The sequence below is a fragment of the Macaca mulatta genome, chromosome 1 (assembly GCF_049350105.2).
Source record: "Macaca mulatta isolate MMU2019108-1 chromosome 1, T2T-MMU8v2.0, whole genome shotgun sequence".
NCBI classification, from domain to species: domain Eukaryota; kingdom Metazoa; phylum Chordata; class Mammalia; order Primates; family Cercopithecidae; genus Macaca; species Macaca mulatta.
Window position 1 is genome coordinate 36889391 of NC_133406.1, and position 15661 is coordinate 36905051.

At 40.1% G+C, this 15661-nt stretch overlaps 1 protein-coding gene across 2 annotated transcripts in view; it reads left to right on the top strand.

Moving 5' to 3' along the window:
- The window catches only part of AXDND1 (axonemal dynein light chain domain containing 1), a 201704-nt gene that overhangs the window by 125025 nt on the left and 61018 nt on the right, over window positions 1-15661 (top strand). For both annotated transcript variants that reach the window (XM_078000904.1, XM_001115400.5), the window contains exons 18-20: window positions 3255-3348; window positions 11970-12169; window positions 13285-13381. In XM_078000904.1, the coding sequence (XP_077857030.1) occupies window positions 3255-3348; window positions 11970-12169; window positions 13285-13381 (391 nt within the window). The remainder of the gene's footprint in view (window positions 1-3254; window positions 3349-11969; window positions 12170-13284; window positions 13382-15661) is intronic.

The window sequence follows — 15661 nt, forward strand, 5'->3', positions numbered from 1 at the left end:
GCCGAGATCATACCACTGCACTGCAGTCTGGGTGAGATAGAGACTCTGTCTCAAAAAATTAAAAAAAAAAAAAAAAAAAAGACTGAGTACATTTAACAGCACCCAAGTCACCCCTTGAATGCTTTGTTTCTTAGAAATTTCTTCCACTGGCTGGGTGCAGTGACTCACGCCTGTAATCTCAGCACTTTGGGAGGCTGAGACGGGTGGATCACCTGAAGTCAGGAGTTCGAGACCAGCCTGACCAACATGGAGAAGCCCTATCTTTACTGAAAATCAAAATTAACCAGGCATGATGGTGGATGCCTGTAATCCCAGCTACTTGGGAGGCTGAGGCAGGAGAATCTCTGGAACCTGGGAGGTGGAGATTGTGGTGAACCGAGATTGCGTCATTGCACTCCAGCCTGGGCAACAAGAGTGAAACTCCATCTCAAAAAAACAAAACAAAACATGGAAAAAGGCTGGGTGTGGTGGCTCATGCCTGTAATCCCAGCACCTTGGGAGGCCGAGGTGGGCGGATCATGAGGTCAGGAGATGGAGACCATCCTGTCTAACACGGTGAAACCCTGTCTCTACTAAAAATACAAAAAATTAGCTGGGTGTGGTGGCTCATGCCTGTAGTTCCAGCTACTCAGGAGGCTGAGGCAGGAGAATGGCATGAACCCGGGAGGCAGAGCTTGCAGTGAGCCAAGGTCACATCACTGCACTCCAGCCTGGGTGACAGAGGGAGACTCTGTCTCAAAAAAAAAAAAAAAAAAAAAAAAAAAGAAAGAAAGAAGAAAAGAAAAGAAAAGAAAAAAGAAATTTCTTCCACCAGATAGTCTAAATCATCTCTCTGAAGCTGAGAGTTTCACAAATCTCTAGGGCAGGGGCAAAATGCCGCCAGTCTCTTTGCTTAAACATAACAAGAATCTTCTTTGCTCCAGTTCCCAAGAAGTTCCTCATTTCCATCTGAAACCACCTCAGTCTGGATTCCATTGTCCATATCATTATCAGCATTTTGGTCAAAGCCATTCAACAAGTGTCTAGGAAGTTCCAAATTGTTCCACATTTTCCTGTCTTCTTCTGAGCCCTTCAAACTGTTCCAACCTCTGCCTGTTACCCAGTTCCAAGGTGGCTTCCACATTTTTGGGTATATTTACAGTAGTGTCCCACTCCTGGTACCGATTTACTGTGTTAGTCCATTCTCATGCTTCTGATAAAGACATACCAGAGACTGGGTAATTTACAAAGGAAAAAGGGTTTAGTGGACTCACAGTTCCACATGGCTGGGGAGGCCTTACAATCCTGGTGGAAGGTGAAAGGCACATCTCACATGGTGGCAGACAAGAGAAGAGAATGAGAGCCAAGTGAAAGGGGTTCTTCCCCTTATAAAATCATCAGATCTCATGAGACTTATTCACTACCAGGAGAACAGTATGGGGGACACCACCCCCATGATTCAGTTATCTCCCACTGGGTCCCTCCCACAACATGAGGGAATTATGGGAGCTACAATTCAAGATGAGATTTGGGTGGGGACATAGCCAAACCTTATCAGCTGCTTTGAAGTTGAGGTCTGATCAGTCTCACAGGCAGTTTCTGTTGCCTGCCTGGTGTATATTTCATACTTTCTTGTTTCTTTTCATGTTTTGTAAGGTTTTTTGTTGTTGTTGTTGTTGTTGTTTTTGGTTTTTGGATACTGGACATATTAGATAATATACTGTAGCAACTTTTGTTGCTACCCCCCTCTTCCTTGTCTTAAGTCCCTGATCTTGCTCTCAAGAAGGTGCAGTTTTCGGGTATGCATACTGTCACCCTGCAGTGACAGTGGTGTTTGTCAAGGTTCACTTCTTTTTCTTTGACCACACCAAACTGTTAAACTTCACTAATTATTGTTTTCAATAATTCTCTGGGGCATATATTGCTCTAAAACTACTTTCATGTAATTTGGGCTTCTTGGAAAGAATAATTCCTGAGATCAGTGTTTGATCTTGTTCTGAACCCAAGTGGCCTTCCCTCAGTTGTCTCAGTCCCTGGTTCTCTTCTGCAAACTAGTTAACCTACAGTTTAGCCTCTATCTTGAATCTCCACTGAATTGCATTTCACCAAACCTCCACTGTTCTTGAAAGCACCCTTAGATTTGAATGTCTTCAGGCTGTGTTGCAAATGAAGTTAGTTTATTTGGGACAAGATTAGGAGCTTTTTAATTTTCTTTTTCTTTTTTTTCTTTTTTCTTTTTTTTTTTTTTTTTTGCCTTCTTCTACCTCCAGGCAAAATATCTGAGCTAGGGTTCTGGAGCTGGGGGTAGCGACAATGGTAAGCTTCTCTCTGAGTGACACTCACACTGTCAGAGCTGAGCACTCCTTAGAGGGGATAGTAGCAGCCTGAGGTCTTCTTGGATTGCCTCTCATGGAATGGAACCACTGCCTTACAAGCCCAGACAATCAGGGACCCATGATTCTCAGCATGCTATGCATAGGGTAGAGTCTTTACTGTATAAATAGGGGCTGGGTGGAAGAAGACAACCCCTACTTGTTACCTGCATTTACCCAGTACCTAGACTCATCAACAGATAGCTGGAGGCAGTATAAAAATCCATGATATCCTATTCCTCCTGAGAAGAAAGCCATGTGATTGGGAGCTGGAGGGTTAGGGAGCTCTGTGTTCTTGGCTACAGCATTCTGAAATGGAGTTGCTGCCTCACTGAGCTAAGGAGAGGAGGGAGCAGTCATGGTTCAAATACCATAGATTATTGCCTTTCTTACTGAATCTTCATAGGTTTTCTTGGATAGATGTTTTTGGAACTTCTCCATAGCACCATTTTTAGAGGCTTTAAGTGGTGTATTTAAAAAAATAATTGTTACCAGTTTCACTGGGGTAGGGGGCAGTGGGGAGGGCAGCCTTGCTCCTCACACTATCATGCTGGAAGTCATTAATTGAGAGGATTTTAAAATTCATTCTTCTCACATAGTACTAGCCTGGAAGTAAATGTAAATGGTGTAGGTTTTTACAGTAGAGAGCTAATATTGAACGTAAGATCTGCTTTGTCCACAGTGCATGTTGCTACCTACATGGGGGTTAGGAAAGCTTTGTCAGTGAGTAAACTATCATACCAGATAATTCAGGGCTTTGATTCCCCTTTCCTGAGTTCTCAAGCAATTGTCAACATCTAAGTTTATAATACCCAGCCAACTAAAACTCTTTCTCATAGCTGATAGTTACATTTATCCTTTAAATCAGCCAGTCACTTTTATTTTACTTTATTTTTCCTTCAGGGTACTCCAAGCATACATATTTAACATGATTCAACAATGGCTTTTGAAGATAGGCAATGAAATTAACAATGGTAACATTGAACTTCAGCGTCACGTATGTACTTGTAAGGATATTTGATGTTATATTTTGCCTCGGCTGGCAAATTTCTTTAAGGAAAAACAAAGTTCTCCCTATTTAAATGAAGCAGGAGGTTGAGAGGGCAAAATAGAAGCTTGTATAATAATTTCTCAAATAATTTTCAATGGATTTTTTAAAGCAGAATGTTTCTGCCTCTGGAATGGAGTTTTGGAATTGAAGAGTCAAGGAGCAAATATGTTAAGCTGGAAGTATGGATTCAGGTTATCCACAGGCTGGGAAAAATTCCTCTGAAAACCAAAATGAGTAAGAAAAAGGGTAGCAGAGTGTTTGTCACATGGTGGGACTCAATAAATGTTTGTTGAATGAATTGAGGAAGAATATTCCAGCACTGTTGGTATCTGATGGTGCTGCTACATTAATCCCTTCTTTGGCAAAATGCTTGATTTACCATTAGGGTTTTATCTCCATGGAATCATATGCTCAATTTGTTATTTTCTAGAATTTACTTTTTATAGTATAGGATTACTTAGAAAGTGCCTTTATATACCTCAATTGTAACACTGCATTGTTATAATTAATCTGTGTAGAAAATTTGCAAGATTGTAAACTCTATGAGGAATGATGTGTATCCTGTGTATCCATATTAACTCTTATTAATATTTAGAAACAGAAAAGTTGGATATAGGAGACAAGATGGCTGACTAAATTCAGCCAGGAGAAACATCTGCCACTGAGGGACTAGAAGATCAGAAAGACTGGTGCACTCCAAGCATATCTTTAGAGGGAAGGCATTGAGAGTGGAGGAGGGAAGATACAGATGCTGGGCTAAAGGGGGAGGAAGCTGGAAACCCTTTATAGGGATACCACACACTGGGACTCCTTCCTGGCCGCCAATGACTCTTGGGGAAAAAGTGAGCTAAGCAGGTGAGAAGTGACCTTCTCTTGACATAGGCATCTGGAATTCAGACAGCAGACAATCCCAGAACCCCCACAGTCACTTAAGCTGGCCGAGAGAGCTGCTTAGAGAGGTGGTAGGGGTGGCACTCCAGCCAGTGGGGAGCCTGGAGGGTTTGGTGCGGGAGCATCTCTAGTGGAGCACAGTCGGGATGCCTATCCCCCAAGGCCTGCCTTGCTCCTTTAGGAGACGTTAGTCTTAGGGGAACTACGAGACCTGAACAATACAGGATGATCTTGCCCATGAGACAGGGCCGGTTTCACCTAAGCACCCCCCTGTCTTGTGGACTCTCCCAGGACTCCAGCCTGACCATGCCTGTTTGCAGTGCAGCCTTGGATGCCGGGCTGAGGTGCCTCCCAGGGGCCTGCATCATAGCTCCTGTACCTGTAGACCATGCCTGACCATTGGAGAGCTCCAGCAGAGCATCCCCCACTAACAAGCACCAGCCCGCCCATGTACTCTACCCATCACAGCCTCCCCAATGCCATTTGCCAGTGTGCACTCACCCATGACCACCCCCTACATTGCTTTGCTAGTGTGGGTGCATGTATTCAGAACTTGCCACTCCTTCCCCACCAGCTCACATGTGCACATGCACCCTACCATGCCAACTGCTGCCACTGTGAGTGCATCACACTACCTACCCCATAACCAATGCAAAGGTATGCAAGGAGACCGGTGGCCCCACACCCGGTGCTGCACTGCCATTGCCATTGGAGTGTTCATGGGTACAGAGACTGCTAACCTTTTGCCTGCCAGTGTTCTGCCACTGTGCCAACACTGCTGCTGGCATGAAACTACGCATGGATGCCAGCAGACCTGCCTCCCACCTGTGCAGCCACTGCTGCCTTTGTGAATATGTGCACAGAGGTTACCAGTCCTGCGCCTGCCATCACTCCGCCCCCATGCTGATGCCACCACCAGTGTGAACATGCACAGGGACATTGGTGGGCTACTCCCTGCAGCATGCTGCACTGCTACCACTGCAAATGTCCACATCCCTGCCCTCATTAGTGCCCCACCACAGCTGATGAGCATGCACCCTGCTGCACTGCTGCTGCTCTTGGCATGTGTAAGCAAGCACAGATCCCACTGTCACCACCTAATGAATTGCTTTGGCTGGCGTCACCCATTGGAGTATTGTGACTAGTGGTCTGGGAACTCCTTGGCTCTTCCAATACAGTAGGTTCCTAGCCTTGAGGGGCCAGATTACAAAGCTGAGGACCTGATCCCAGACCCTAGAGTTGGAGCATGCAGTCCAGGAGGCCTAAGCTGAGCCTTGGACCCCTAAAGTCTTCCAGAAATGAAGCAGGTTGACTGAACCCACCTTACACCAGAATCAAACCTCCAAGGGTATCAAAGAGGAGGAAAGAGAAAAGAAAATTCATTCTAAGGACAGCAACTTCAAAGACTGAAGGAACATCAGCTCACAAAGATTAGAAAGCACAAGAACTCTGGCAACTCAAGAGTACAGAGTGTCTTCTTACCTCCAAACGACCACACTGTTCCCCAGCAATGTTTCTTAACCAGGCTGACATGACAGAAATAAAATTCAGAATATGTATAGTAACAAAGATTATCAACATACAGGAGAAAGTTGAAACTCAATCCAAAGAATCTAAGGATTACAATAAAATGATACAGCAGCTGACAGATGAAATGGTCATTATAAGAAAGAACCACCAGGCGCGGTGGCTCATACCTGTAATCCCAGCACTTTGGGAGGCTGAGGTGGGTGGATCGACTGAGGTCAGGAGTTCGAGACCAGCCTGACCAACATAGTGAAATCCCATCTCTACTAAAAATACAGAAAATTAGCTGGGCATGGTGGTGGGCACCTGTAATCCCAGCTACTCAGGAGGCTGAAGCAGGAGAATCGCTTGAACCTGGGAGGCGGAGGTTGCAGTGAGCCAAGATCGCGCCATTGCACTCCAGCCTGAGCAACAGGAGTAAAACTCTGTCTCAAAATAAAAAATAAATAAATAAAAAAGAACCAAACTAATCTGATGGGAATGAAAAACATACGAGAATTTCATAATGCAATTGCAAATATTAACAGCAGAATCAACTAAGCTGAGGAAAAAAAATCTCAGAGTTTGAAGACTGGCTCTCTGAAATAACTCAGTCAGACAAAAATAAAGAAAAAACAATAAAGATGAATGAACAAAACCTTTGAGAAATCTGAAATTATGTAAAAAGATCAAATCTACAACTCATTGGCATTCCCAAAAGAGAGAGAAACCAAGCAATTTGGAAAGTGTATTTCAGGATATCATGCACGAAAATTTTCACAACCTCGCTAAAGGGGCCAAAATTCAAATTCAGGAAATGCAGAGAGCCCCTGAAAAATACTACAAAAGAAGACTATCCACGAGACACATAGTCATCAGATTCTCCAAAGCTGAAATGAAAGAAAAAATGTTAAAGGTAGGTAGAGAGAATGGGCAGGTCACCTACAAAGCGAACTCCATAAGGCTAACAGCAGACATGTCAGCAGAAATCCTACAAGTCAAAAGAAATTGTGGGCTTACATTCAGCATTCTTAGAAAAGAAATTCCAAACAAGAACTTCATATCTAGCCAAACTGAGCTTCATAAGCAAAGGAGAAATAAGATCCTTTTTAGACAAGCAAATGCTAAGGGAATTTTTGTGACCAGATGTGCCTTACAAGAGGTCCTGAAGAGAGTGCTAAATATGGAAAAGAAAGACCATTACCAGCCACGACAAATACATGCTTAGATATTTAGACTACTATAAAGCAACCAAACAAGTCTGCATAGTAGCCAGCTAACAATATGATGACAGGATCAAATCCACACATATCAATACTAACCTTGAACATAAATGGGCTAAATGCCCCAATTAAAAGGCTGGTGAGGTTTTGGAGAAAAGGGAACTCTTATACACTGCTGGTGGGAATATGTAAATTAGTTCAGCCATTGTGGAAAGCAATTTGTCAATTTCTCAAAGAACTTAGAATTACCATTCTACCCAGAAATCCCATGATTGGCTCATACCCAAAGGAATATAAATCATTCTACCATATAGACATGTGCACTCATATGTTCATCATAGCATTATTCACAATAGCAAATACATGAAATCAACCTAAATGCTCCATCAGTGGTAGACTGGGTAAAGCAAATGTGGTACATATTCACCATGGAATACTGTGCACCCAAAAAAGGAATGAGATAATGTACTTTGCAGCAATATGGATGGAGCTGGAAGCCATTATCCTAAGCAAACCAACACAGGAACAGGAAACCAAATACCACATACTCTCACTTATAAGTGGGAGCTAAACATTGAATACATACGGGCACAAAGAAAGGGAAAACAGACACCGAGGCCTACATGAGGGTGGAGAGTGGGAGGAGGATGAGGATCGAAAACCTACTTATTGGTTATTATGCTTATTACCTGAGTGATGAAATAATTTGTACACCAAACCCCCACAACATGCAATTTACCTGTGTGACAAACCTGCACATGTACCCCTAAACCTAAAATAAAAGTTAAATAAAAATAAATACAGAAAAGTTTGTCTGGGTTTTCACTCACCATTCATTTTCCGTCCTGATCCATGTTCTTACCTCCAGTTTTTTTGTTATTGTTTTTCCTTTCCCTCCTTACTCCATTTTACCTGTGCTGCTTGGCTGTCTAAAACACTGATCTCTAAACATTTTTTATCATGATTTTTGGTAATGGTTCAAACAGCTGATTGAACAAGCTTCATGATGTTTTATAATTGCAGGTTTAAATTGCAGATTAAACTTGTGATTATAAAGTTATTTGAAGTTTGCTTCTAAATTCAGTTTCCTTCAATACTAATTTTTAATGGAGGTCATTGCTGAAATGATAGCTTAGAAAGAAACATGAATCCAAATTGAAGAAATACATCAGTGGCTGTATTTATTAAATTATAATATTCACTTTTCATTTCCATCAATCAGGCCAGGCGTGATGGCTCATGCCTGTAATTTGGCACTTTGGAAGGCCAAGGTAGGAGGATTACTTTAAGCCCAGGAATTTAAGACCAACCTGGTCAACACAGCAAGACCTCACCTCTACAAAAAATAAAACAATTAGCCAGGCGTGGTGGCACACACCTATAGTCTTGGGAAGCTGAGGTGAGAGGATCACTTGTGCCTGGTAGGTCAAGGGTGCACTGAGCTATGATTGTGCCACTGCACTGCAGCCTGGGAAACAGAGCGAGACTATGTCTCAAAAAAAAAAAAAAAAAAAAAAAGGCCGGGCGCGGTGGCTCAAGCCTGTAATCCCAGCACTTTGGGAGGCCGAGACGGGTGGATCACGAGGTCAGGAGATCGAGACCATCCTGGCTAACACAGTGAAACCCCGTCTCTACTAAAAAAAATACAAAAATCTAGCCGGGCGAGGTGGCGGGCGCCTGTAGTCCCAGCTACTTGGGAGGCTGAGGCAGGAGAATGGCGTAAACCCGGGAGGCGGAGCTTGCAGTGAGCTGAGATGCGCCACTGCACTCCAGCCTGGGCGACAGAGCCAGACTCCATCTCAACAAAAAAAAAAAAAAAAAAAAGAAAAAAGAAAGAAATTTCAATTCCATCAATCAGTTATGCAAAGGTTTTTTTTTTTTTAGTTAACTAGTAATTTTTTCTATCATAATGTCAATCAGTTGTTCTTACAGTTGTCTAAAACATTATTCAGTATAGCATTCCTATATTTTAACAAAGTGTTCCCAGCCAATTGAAATGCTGTATTTCTAAGATTTTTAAAAAGATGAGAAACGTACTTCCAGATTTTTTATATATATAGATTTTAGACTTTTAAAAGGTGAGCCATGTATCATTTTTAGCAACAAACTCACACCAAGATGGAAATATTTCCTCCTGTCCATTTTCAAAATGACCTCTCCATAGTGTAACATAGTGTAAGTTTCTTTTGCTCATTGTTAAATTTCACATATATTTGGAAGGGACAAATTAAGTGTGTGTGTGTGTGTGTGTGTGTGTGTGTTTGTACAGATGGGGTTTCACCATATTGCCCAGGCTGATCTCGAACTCTTGAGCTCAGGCAATCCTCCCACATTGGCCTCCCACAGTGCTGGGATTACAGGCATGAGCCACCATGCCCGGCCTGCTTTTTATGTGTGTGTGTGTGTGTGTATGTATGTATGTATGTATTTATTTATTTTGAGATGGAGTCGTGCTCTGTCACCCAGGCTGGAGTACAGTGGCACATTCTCAGCTCACTGCAACCTCTGCCTCCTGGGTTCAAGCAATTCTCCTGCCTCAGCCTCCCGAGTAGCTGGGATTCAGGCACACGCCACCACGCCGGGCTAATTTTTGTATTTTTAGTAGAGACAGGGTTTCACCATCTTGGCCAGGCTGGTCTCGAACTCCTGATCTCATGATCCACCCATCTCGGCCTCCCAAAGTGCTGAGATTACAGGTGTCAACCACTGTGCCCGGCCTATTTATTTCTTAATATCAGCTAAGAAGTGGCTAAATTAATCACTCGTTATCCCTGAAAAGATTAGTAAATTTGGAAGAAGTCTTTTCATAAAAGAAAAGCAGTTAATTCATCTTAAAATTTCTTTTAAGAATTTTATATAAGAATCACAGTAAATCTATATTTTAGTACAAAAAGTATATTTACTTTCCATCTCATTAAAAAGAATTACATGGCTTTAAGAAAGTGAAAGATATTCTTTATTTTTAATTTATTTTAATTTTAAATTTACCTACAGTTTATTGTTTGACCTTGATTCTACCATTTAATCTCTCTGATATAACTTTTAAATTAAGAGATCTATTTGTGCTTATTTCCTAAGGATAGTCCAAGGATTGGTTAATATTTTATATAAGCAAAAATGAGTTATTTCAATGATAGTATAATCTAGGCCATTGGTATATGAAAGAATAGTTGGGGATTTATGCACTTTCACGGAGAAGCAGCAGGGACATAGCTAGTAGAATATGTAAGGGAGTAGTATGTTTTTCCTGTGAAGAAGACTTGCCTTTTTTACTCTTTCTCGGGAAAGTTTGCCCCTTTTCCTGATATGTAAATTCAGGTGTCAAATACATTAATCATCATTGCTTTAGGTCATTAACAACCTTTCCATCTGAATCAAGAAGCAGGAAGTTTGGGTTTTAGTATTGGATGTTATTTTTATTCATTCATTCAAGAAACATTTATTAAGCACTTACTCCCTGGTAAGTACTGTGTGTGGTATGCAGGGATAAGTTGATGGCTCATGTCTTACAGACAGGTGAATTGAGGAGATAGACATGCAAATGACTATGATAGAGATATGTACAAAGTACTGGTGTACAGATTATTTCATCACTCAGGTAATAAGCATATTTAAACAAAACATGGGAAGGTGAGCAAATTAGAGCCAGTGGAAACTGGTAAGTCTTCTCAGAGTAGATCATGTTTAAGCCTAGAGAAATACTCCAGAACTAAACAGAGAAAGGGAGTAGGGTATTTGACAAGTATGTTGTGTCTAATTTTTGCATACAGGTTTTTTGTATTTTATTTCTGGGACCCAGCCTCAGCAAATACTGTAATGCAGAGGTTCTCAAACTTTTTCTATTCACAGTGCCCTTTGTGTTTCAATATTTTCACACTCCTAAGTCAAAAGAAATACCTCACAGTTAAGTAGGTTTATTAAATAGGTAGGTTCAAACCGCTTACTAAATATTTAATGTCCTAACAATTTATTAACCATTTGGAAAAGTACTACACATACATTGAAAGAGAAAACCTTTTATTTTATTCTCATTTATTCAATATCGCTTACCAATGTAAGGCATGTACTCGTTGGCATGGTACAGCTTCTCTGACCTTGGAATCAGATTGGATGTTACCACCTTCATTTTCTGTTCCATGTTAATTTTCACACAGTATTTGTTTTTTTTAATCACACAACCACCAATCAAACCAGTTTCAAAAGATATGATGTCATCACAATTAACACAGTGCATCTAAAGTTGAAAACTGTGAACCGTGTTAAGTTCATGCTGTGTCTGGCAGATGTTACATATCATTGTTATTTCCCTCAATTTAAAATCCTATGGCATCATTGCGAGTTTGCTGTGGAGCCCTGGAATGCCTTGATGTACAATTTGAGAATTGTAGCTTTAATAGGTTATTATCTATGACCAGGCTAAAGAAGAGATTAGTAGCTGGGCGTGTAGTTCACGCCTGTAATCCTAGCACTTTGGGAGGCTGAGGTGGGCGGACTGCTTCATCCCAGCAGTTCAAGATCGGCCTGGGCAACATGGTAAAGCCCATCTCTACAAAAAATACAGATATTAGCCAGGCATGGTGGTGTGTGTTCCTGTAGTCCCAGCTACTCAGGAGGTTAAGATGGGAGGATCACCTGAGCCTGGGGAGGTCAAGGTTGCAGGGAGCTGTGATTATGCCTCTGCACTCCAGCCTGGGCAACAGAGTGAGATTTTTTAAGACCCTGTCTCAAAAAAATTAAATAAATATCAATAAAAAAAGAGAGTAGCTTAATGTCGTATAGTGAGCAAAAGAAAATAGGGTCATGCTAGCTGATGATTTGATTTCATTAAGAATTGTAATGTTGAAAGTTGGACACAGGCACGATCATTTCTATTTTAAAATTTGGTGTGGTTTTTACTATTTGATTTACTTAAAGTGGGTCATTTGTATTATACTCATTTTTTAACAGATGGATGAGTTACATATATCTATGATCCAGTGGATGGTAAACTTGCTGATTTTAATGATACCCAACTTTACTGACCAAGACTGTCTCCTAAAGTTGGAGGAGGAAAGTGCTGAGAAACACGATATAGGAGTTGCGCGATTAGAGCTAGATGCGATTGAACTGACAAGGAAGTTGTACCAATACTCCCGCTATTTGAGCAGGTGAAGCTATCTGGTTATTTTATTGTCGCTCTTTTGAAGAATTGAATGTTGCATAAAACAGAGAAGAGACAGTGAAGTAGTAGCAATAGGAGTTATTTTAAAACCTTGAAAGAAATACTAGTTCAGTTTTTCAACTAGCTTTAACACCATGACCAGTTATAATATGAGATTTTGGGTTTTCTTTTGAAAACTGTCAGCATGGGCAGGATGAGAAGTGTGTGTATGTGAGAGTAAGAATTAGGAAAAAAGGACTCACTTTCTTGCATAAATAAGACACATCTTACACTTTTGCACATACTCGTGAGGGAGTGGATTTAAGAAGAATATTGTAATTTCCTATGTGCTGTCATGTTTTTTTTTAGACGGAGTTTTCTTCTGTCACTGAGGCTGGAGTGCAGTGGCGTGATCTCGGCTCACTGCAGCCTCCACCTCCTAGGCTCAAGAGATTCTCATGCCTCAGCCTCCTGAGTAGCTGGGATTTACAGGCGTGCACTACCATCCCTGGGTAATTTTTGTATTTTTAGTAGAGACGGAGTTTTGCCATGTTGGCCAGGCTCGTCTCGAACTCCTGATCTCAAGTGATCTGCCCACCTCGGCCTCCCAAAGTGCTGGAATTACAGCCGTGAGACACCATGCCTGGCCCTGAATGTATACTTTTCTGTGCTTCACTAAATGCCAACTAAAACATCTTTTTACAAAATGGAAAAACAAAAACAAAAACAAAAAACCCACAAGCCCTTATATCTGAAAAGCTGGATTTCCACTGAATAAAGATGAAGTCTGGAAAATTATAATCTATTAACTAAGATGCAAGCTTGATGCTATGATTACTTTAAATTCAGGAAGTAGCTCTTACAATCTAAGCAAATTTTCCCTTCATTTCAATTCAATATTACCAAGGGTCAAGAATAAGAGGGATGGAAGGAAGAAGGAGGACAAGGGTAAGAAACTGAGGAGACAAATTATTCTCCTTGGTGAGTCAGTAGCTGAGTTATTATGGTGAACTTCCACTGTGTCTGGATTTTTAACATTTTAAACTTAGAAGAAGAACCAACAATAAATAGATTATGCTGAGTATGTATGTTCTCTGTTTCTTTTTTTCCCTCTTTTTGCAGTTCTTGCGAAGGGATGGTAACAGCAATGGCTCTGAGTAAATCCACTACCTCACACAGAAATGCTACTGAAGACCTTTATGAGGTGGATAAGTTGAAGGTAATAACTGTTTTCCCCTTAGTTTTGTTTTTGTTTTGTTTTTATCAGATTTTTGAGGTTCAATTGATGTACAATAAACTCACATATTTAAAGAATACAATAAGTTCTAAAATATGTATATACTCATAAAAATGGTTAATAAAAACTAAAAATAGGGAACATATCAAACACACCCAGAGTTTCCTTGTACTCCTCTTTTATTTATCCTTCCAGCCTCATCTTGTCACCAGTGTCTGATCTACTACCTAACACCAAAGATTATTTTTTATTTTCTAGAATTTATAAAAGTGGAATTATAAAGAATGTACTCTTTTTTTGTCTGACTTCTTTCACTAAGCATGATTACTTAGAGGTTCATATTGTTGTTTTCATCAACTACTTATGCTTTTTAGTGCTGAGTAGTATTTCATTGTGTAGATAGACACAATTTATTTATCTAATCTCAAATATGCATTTGAGTTGTTTCCAGTTTTAAATTATTACTAGATAACTTCAGTGCGTATTCATATATTAAGTCTTTGAATGGACATATACTTTCACTTCCCTTCGGTTGATATCTAGGAATGGAATGGCTGAGTCACATGGAATGTGTGTTTAACTTTTAAGGAAACGGTCAAACTGCCTTCCAAAGTGGCTAATGGGTACAAAAGTGCAGTTAGATAGAAGGAATAAGTTCTAGTATTCAATAGTACATTAGGGAAATTATAGTTAACAATAATTCATTGTATATTTCAAAATAGCTAGAAGAGAAGAATTGGCTGTCTCCAACACAAAGAAAAGATAAATGTTTGAGGTGATGGATACCCCCGTTACCCTGCTTTGATCTTTGCACATTGTACATATGCATCAAGATATCGTATGTACTCCAAAATATATATACAAATATGATATATCAATTTCTTAAAAAGTAGTTAAACCATTTTTACACTCTTGCCAGCAGTATCTGAGAGTTCCAGTTGCTTTACATACTCACTGACACTTGATATAGTCTTTTAAAAATTTTTTATATAGAGTCTCGCTCTGTTGCCCAGGCTGGAGTGCAGTGGCGTGATCTTTGCTCACTGCAACCTCTGCCTCCTGGGTTCAAGAAATTCTCCTGCCTAAGCCTCCTGAATAGCTGGGACTACAGGCCTGCGCCACTACGCCTGGATTACAGTTGTGAGCCACTGCACCTGGCTGATATAGTCAGTCTTTTAAAATTCTACATTCTTATAAATGAGTAGTGGGATGTTACTGTGGTTTTAATTTGCATTTTCTTAATGACCAATGATGTTGAACTTCTTTTCATGTGTGTATGTGTAATTCATGTGTTTTCTGTGGTGTAATGTCTGTTCAAATCTTTGACTCATTTAGTATTGATTTGTTTGTTTCCTTGTTATTGAGTTGAGACAGCTGTTTTTTTCTGGATACCAAGTCTTTTATCAGATACATGATTTTAAAATATCTTCTCTTAGTCTGTGATTTGTCTTTTCTTCTCTTAATAGTGTCTTTTTTTTTTTTTTTTTTCCCTGAGACAGTATTTTACTATGTTGCCCAGGCTGGACTTGAACTCCTGGGCTCAAGTGATCTTCCCACCTGAGTCTCCAGAGTAGCCAGGATTACAGACATGAACCATCATGCCCAGTTATAGTGTCTTTCAAAGAGGGAAGTTCTTAATTTTGATGAAGTTCAATCTCTGATTTTTTTCGTTTATAGACCTTGCTTTTGGTATTCTATCTAAGGAAATTTTTGCATAACAACATCATAAAGATTTTCTCCTATGTTTTCTTCTAGAAGTTTTGGAGTTTTAGGCATTATATTCAAGTCTATGACCCATTTTGAGTTAATTTTTAAAAAAAATATGGTGCTGGGTATGGATTCAAGTTCGTTTTGTGGCATTTGGATATCCAATTGTTTTAGCACCATTTACTGAAAAAGCTGTCCTTTCTCTATTGAGATGCCTTTGTATCTTGATTGAAAACTTATTAACCATATATGTCTTGGTATTATTCTGGACACTCTGTTGTGTTCTGTTGATCCATTTGTCAACATTGTCACTGTCTCCAAACTGCCTTCATTACTATTGTTTTGTAGTGAGTTTTAAAATCAGGTAATATAAATCCTCCAAAAATTTTTTTTCAAGATCAAGCTATTCTAGTTCCTTTGCTTTCCATATGAATTTTATAATTAGGCTATCAATTTCCTCAAGAAAGCCTGCTGGGATTTTAATTGATATTATACCTATTGATCAGTTTGTGGAGAATCGACATCTTAACAATATGGAGTCTTTAAATCTGTGAA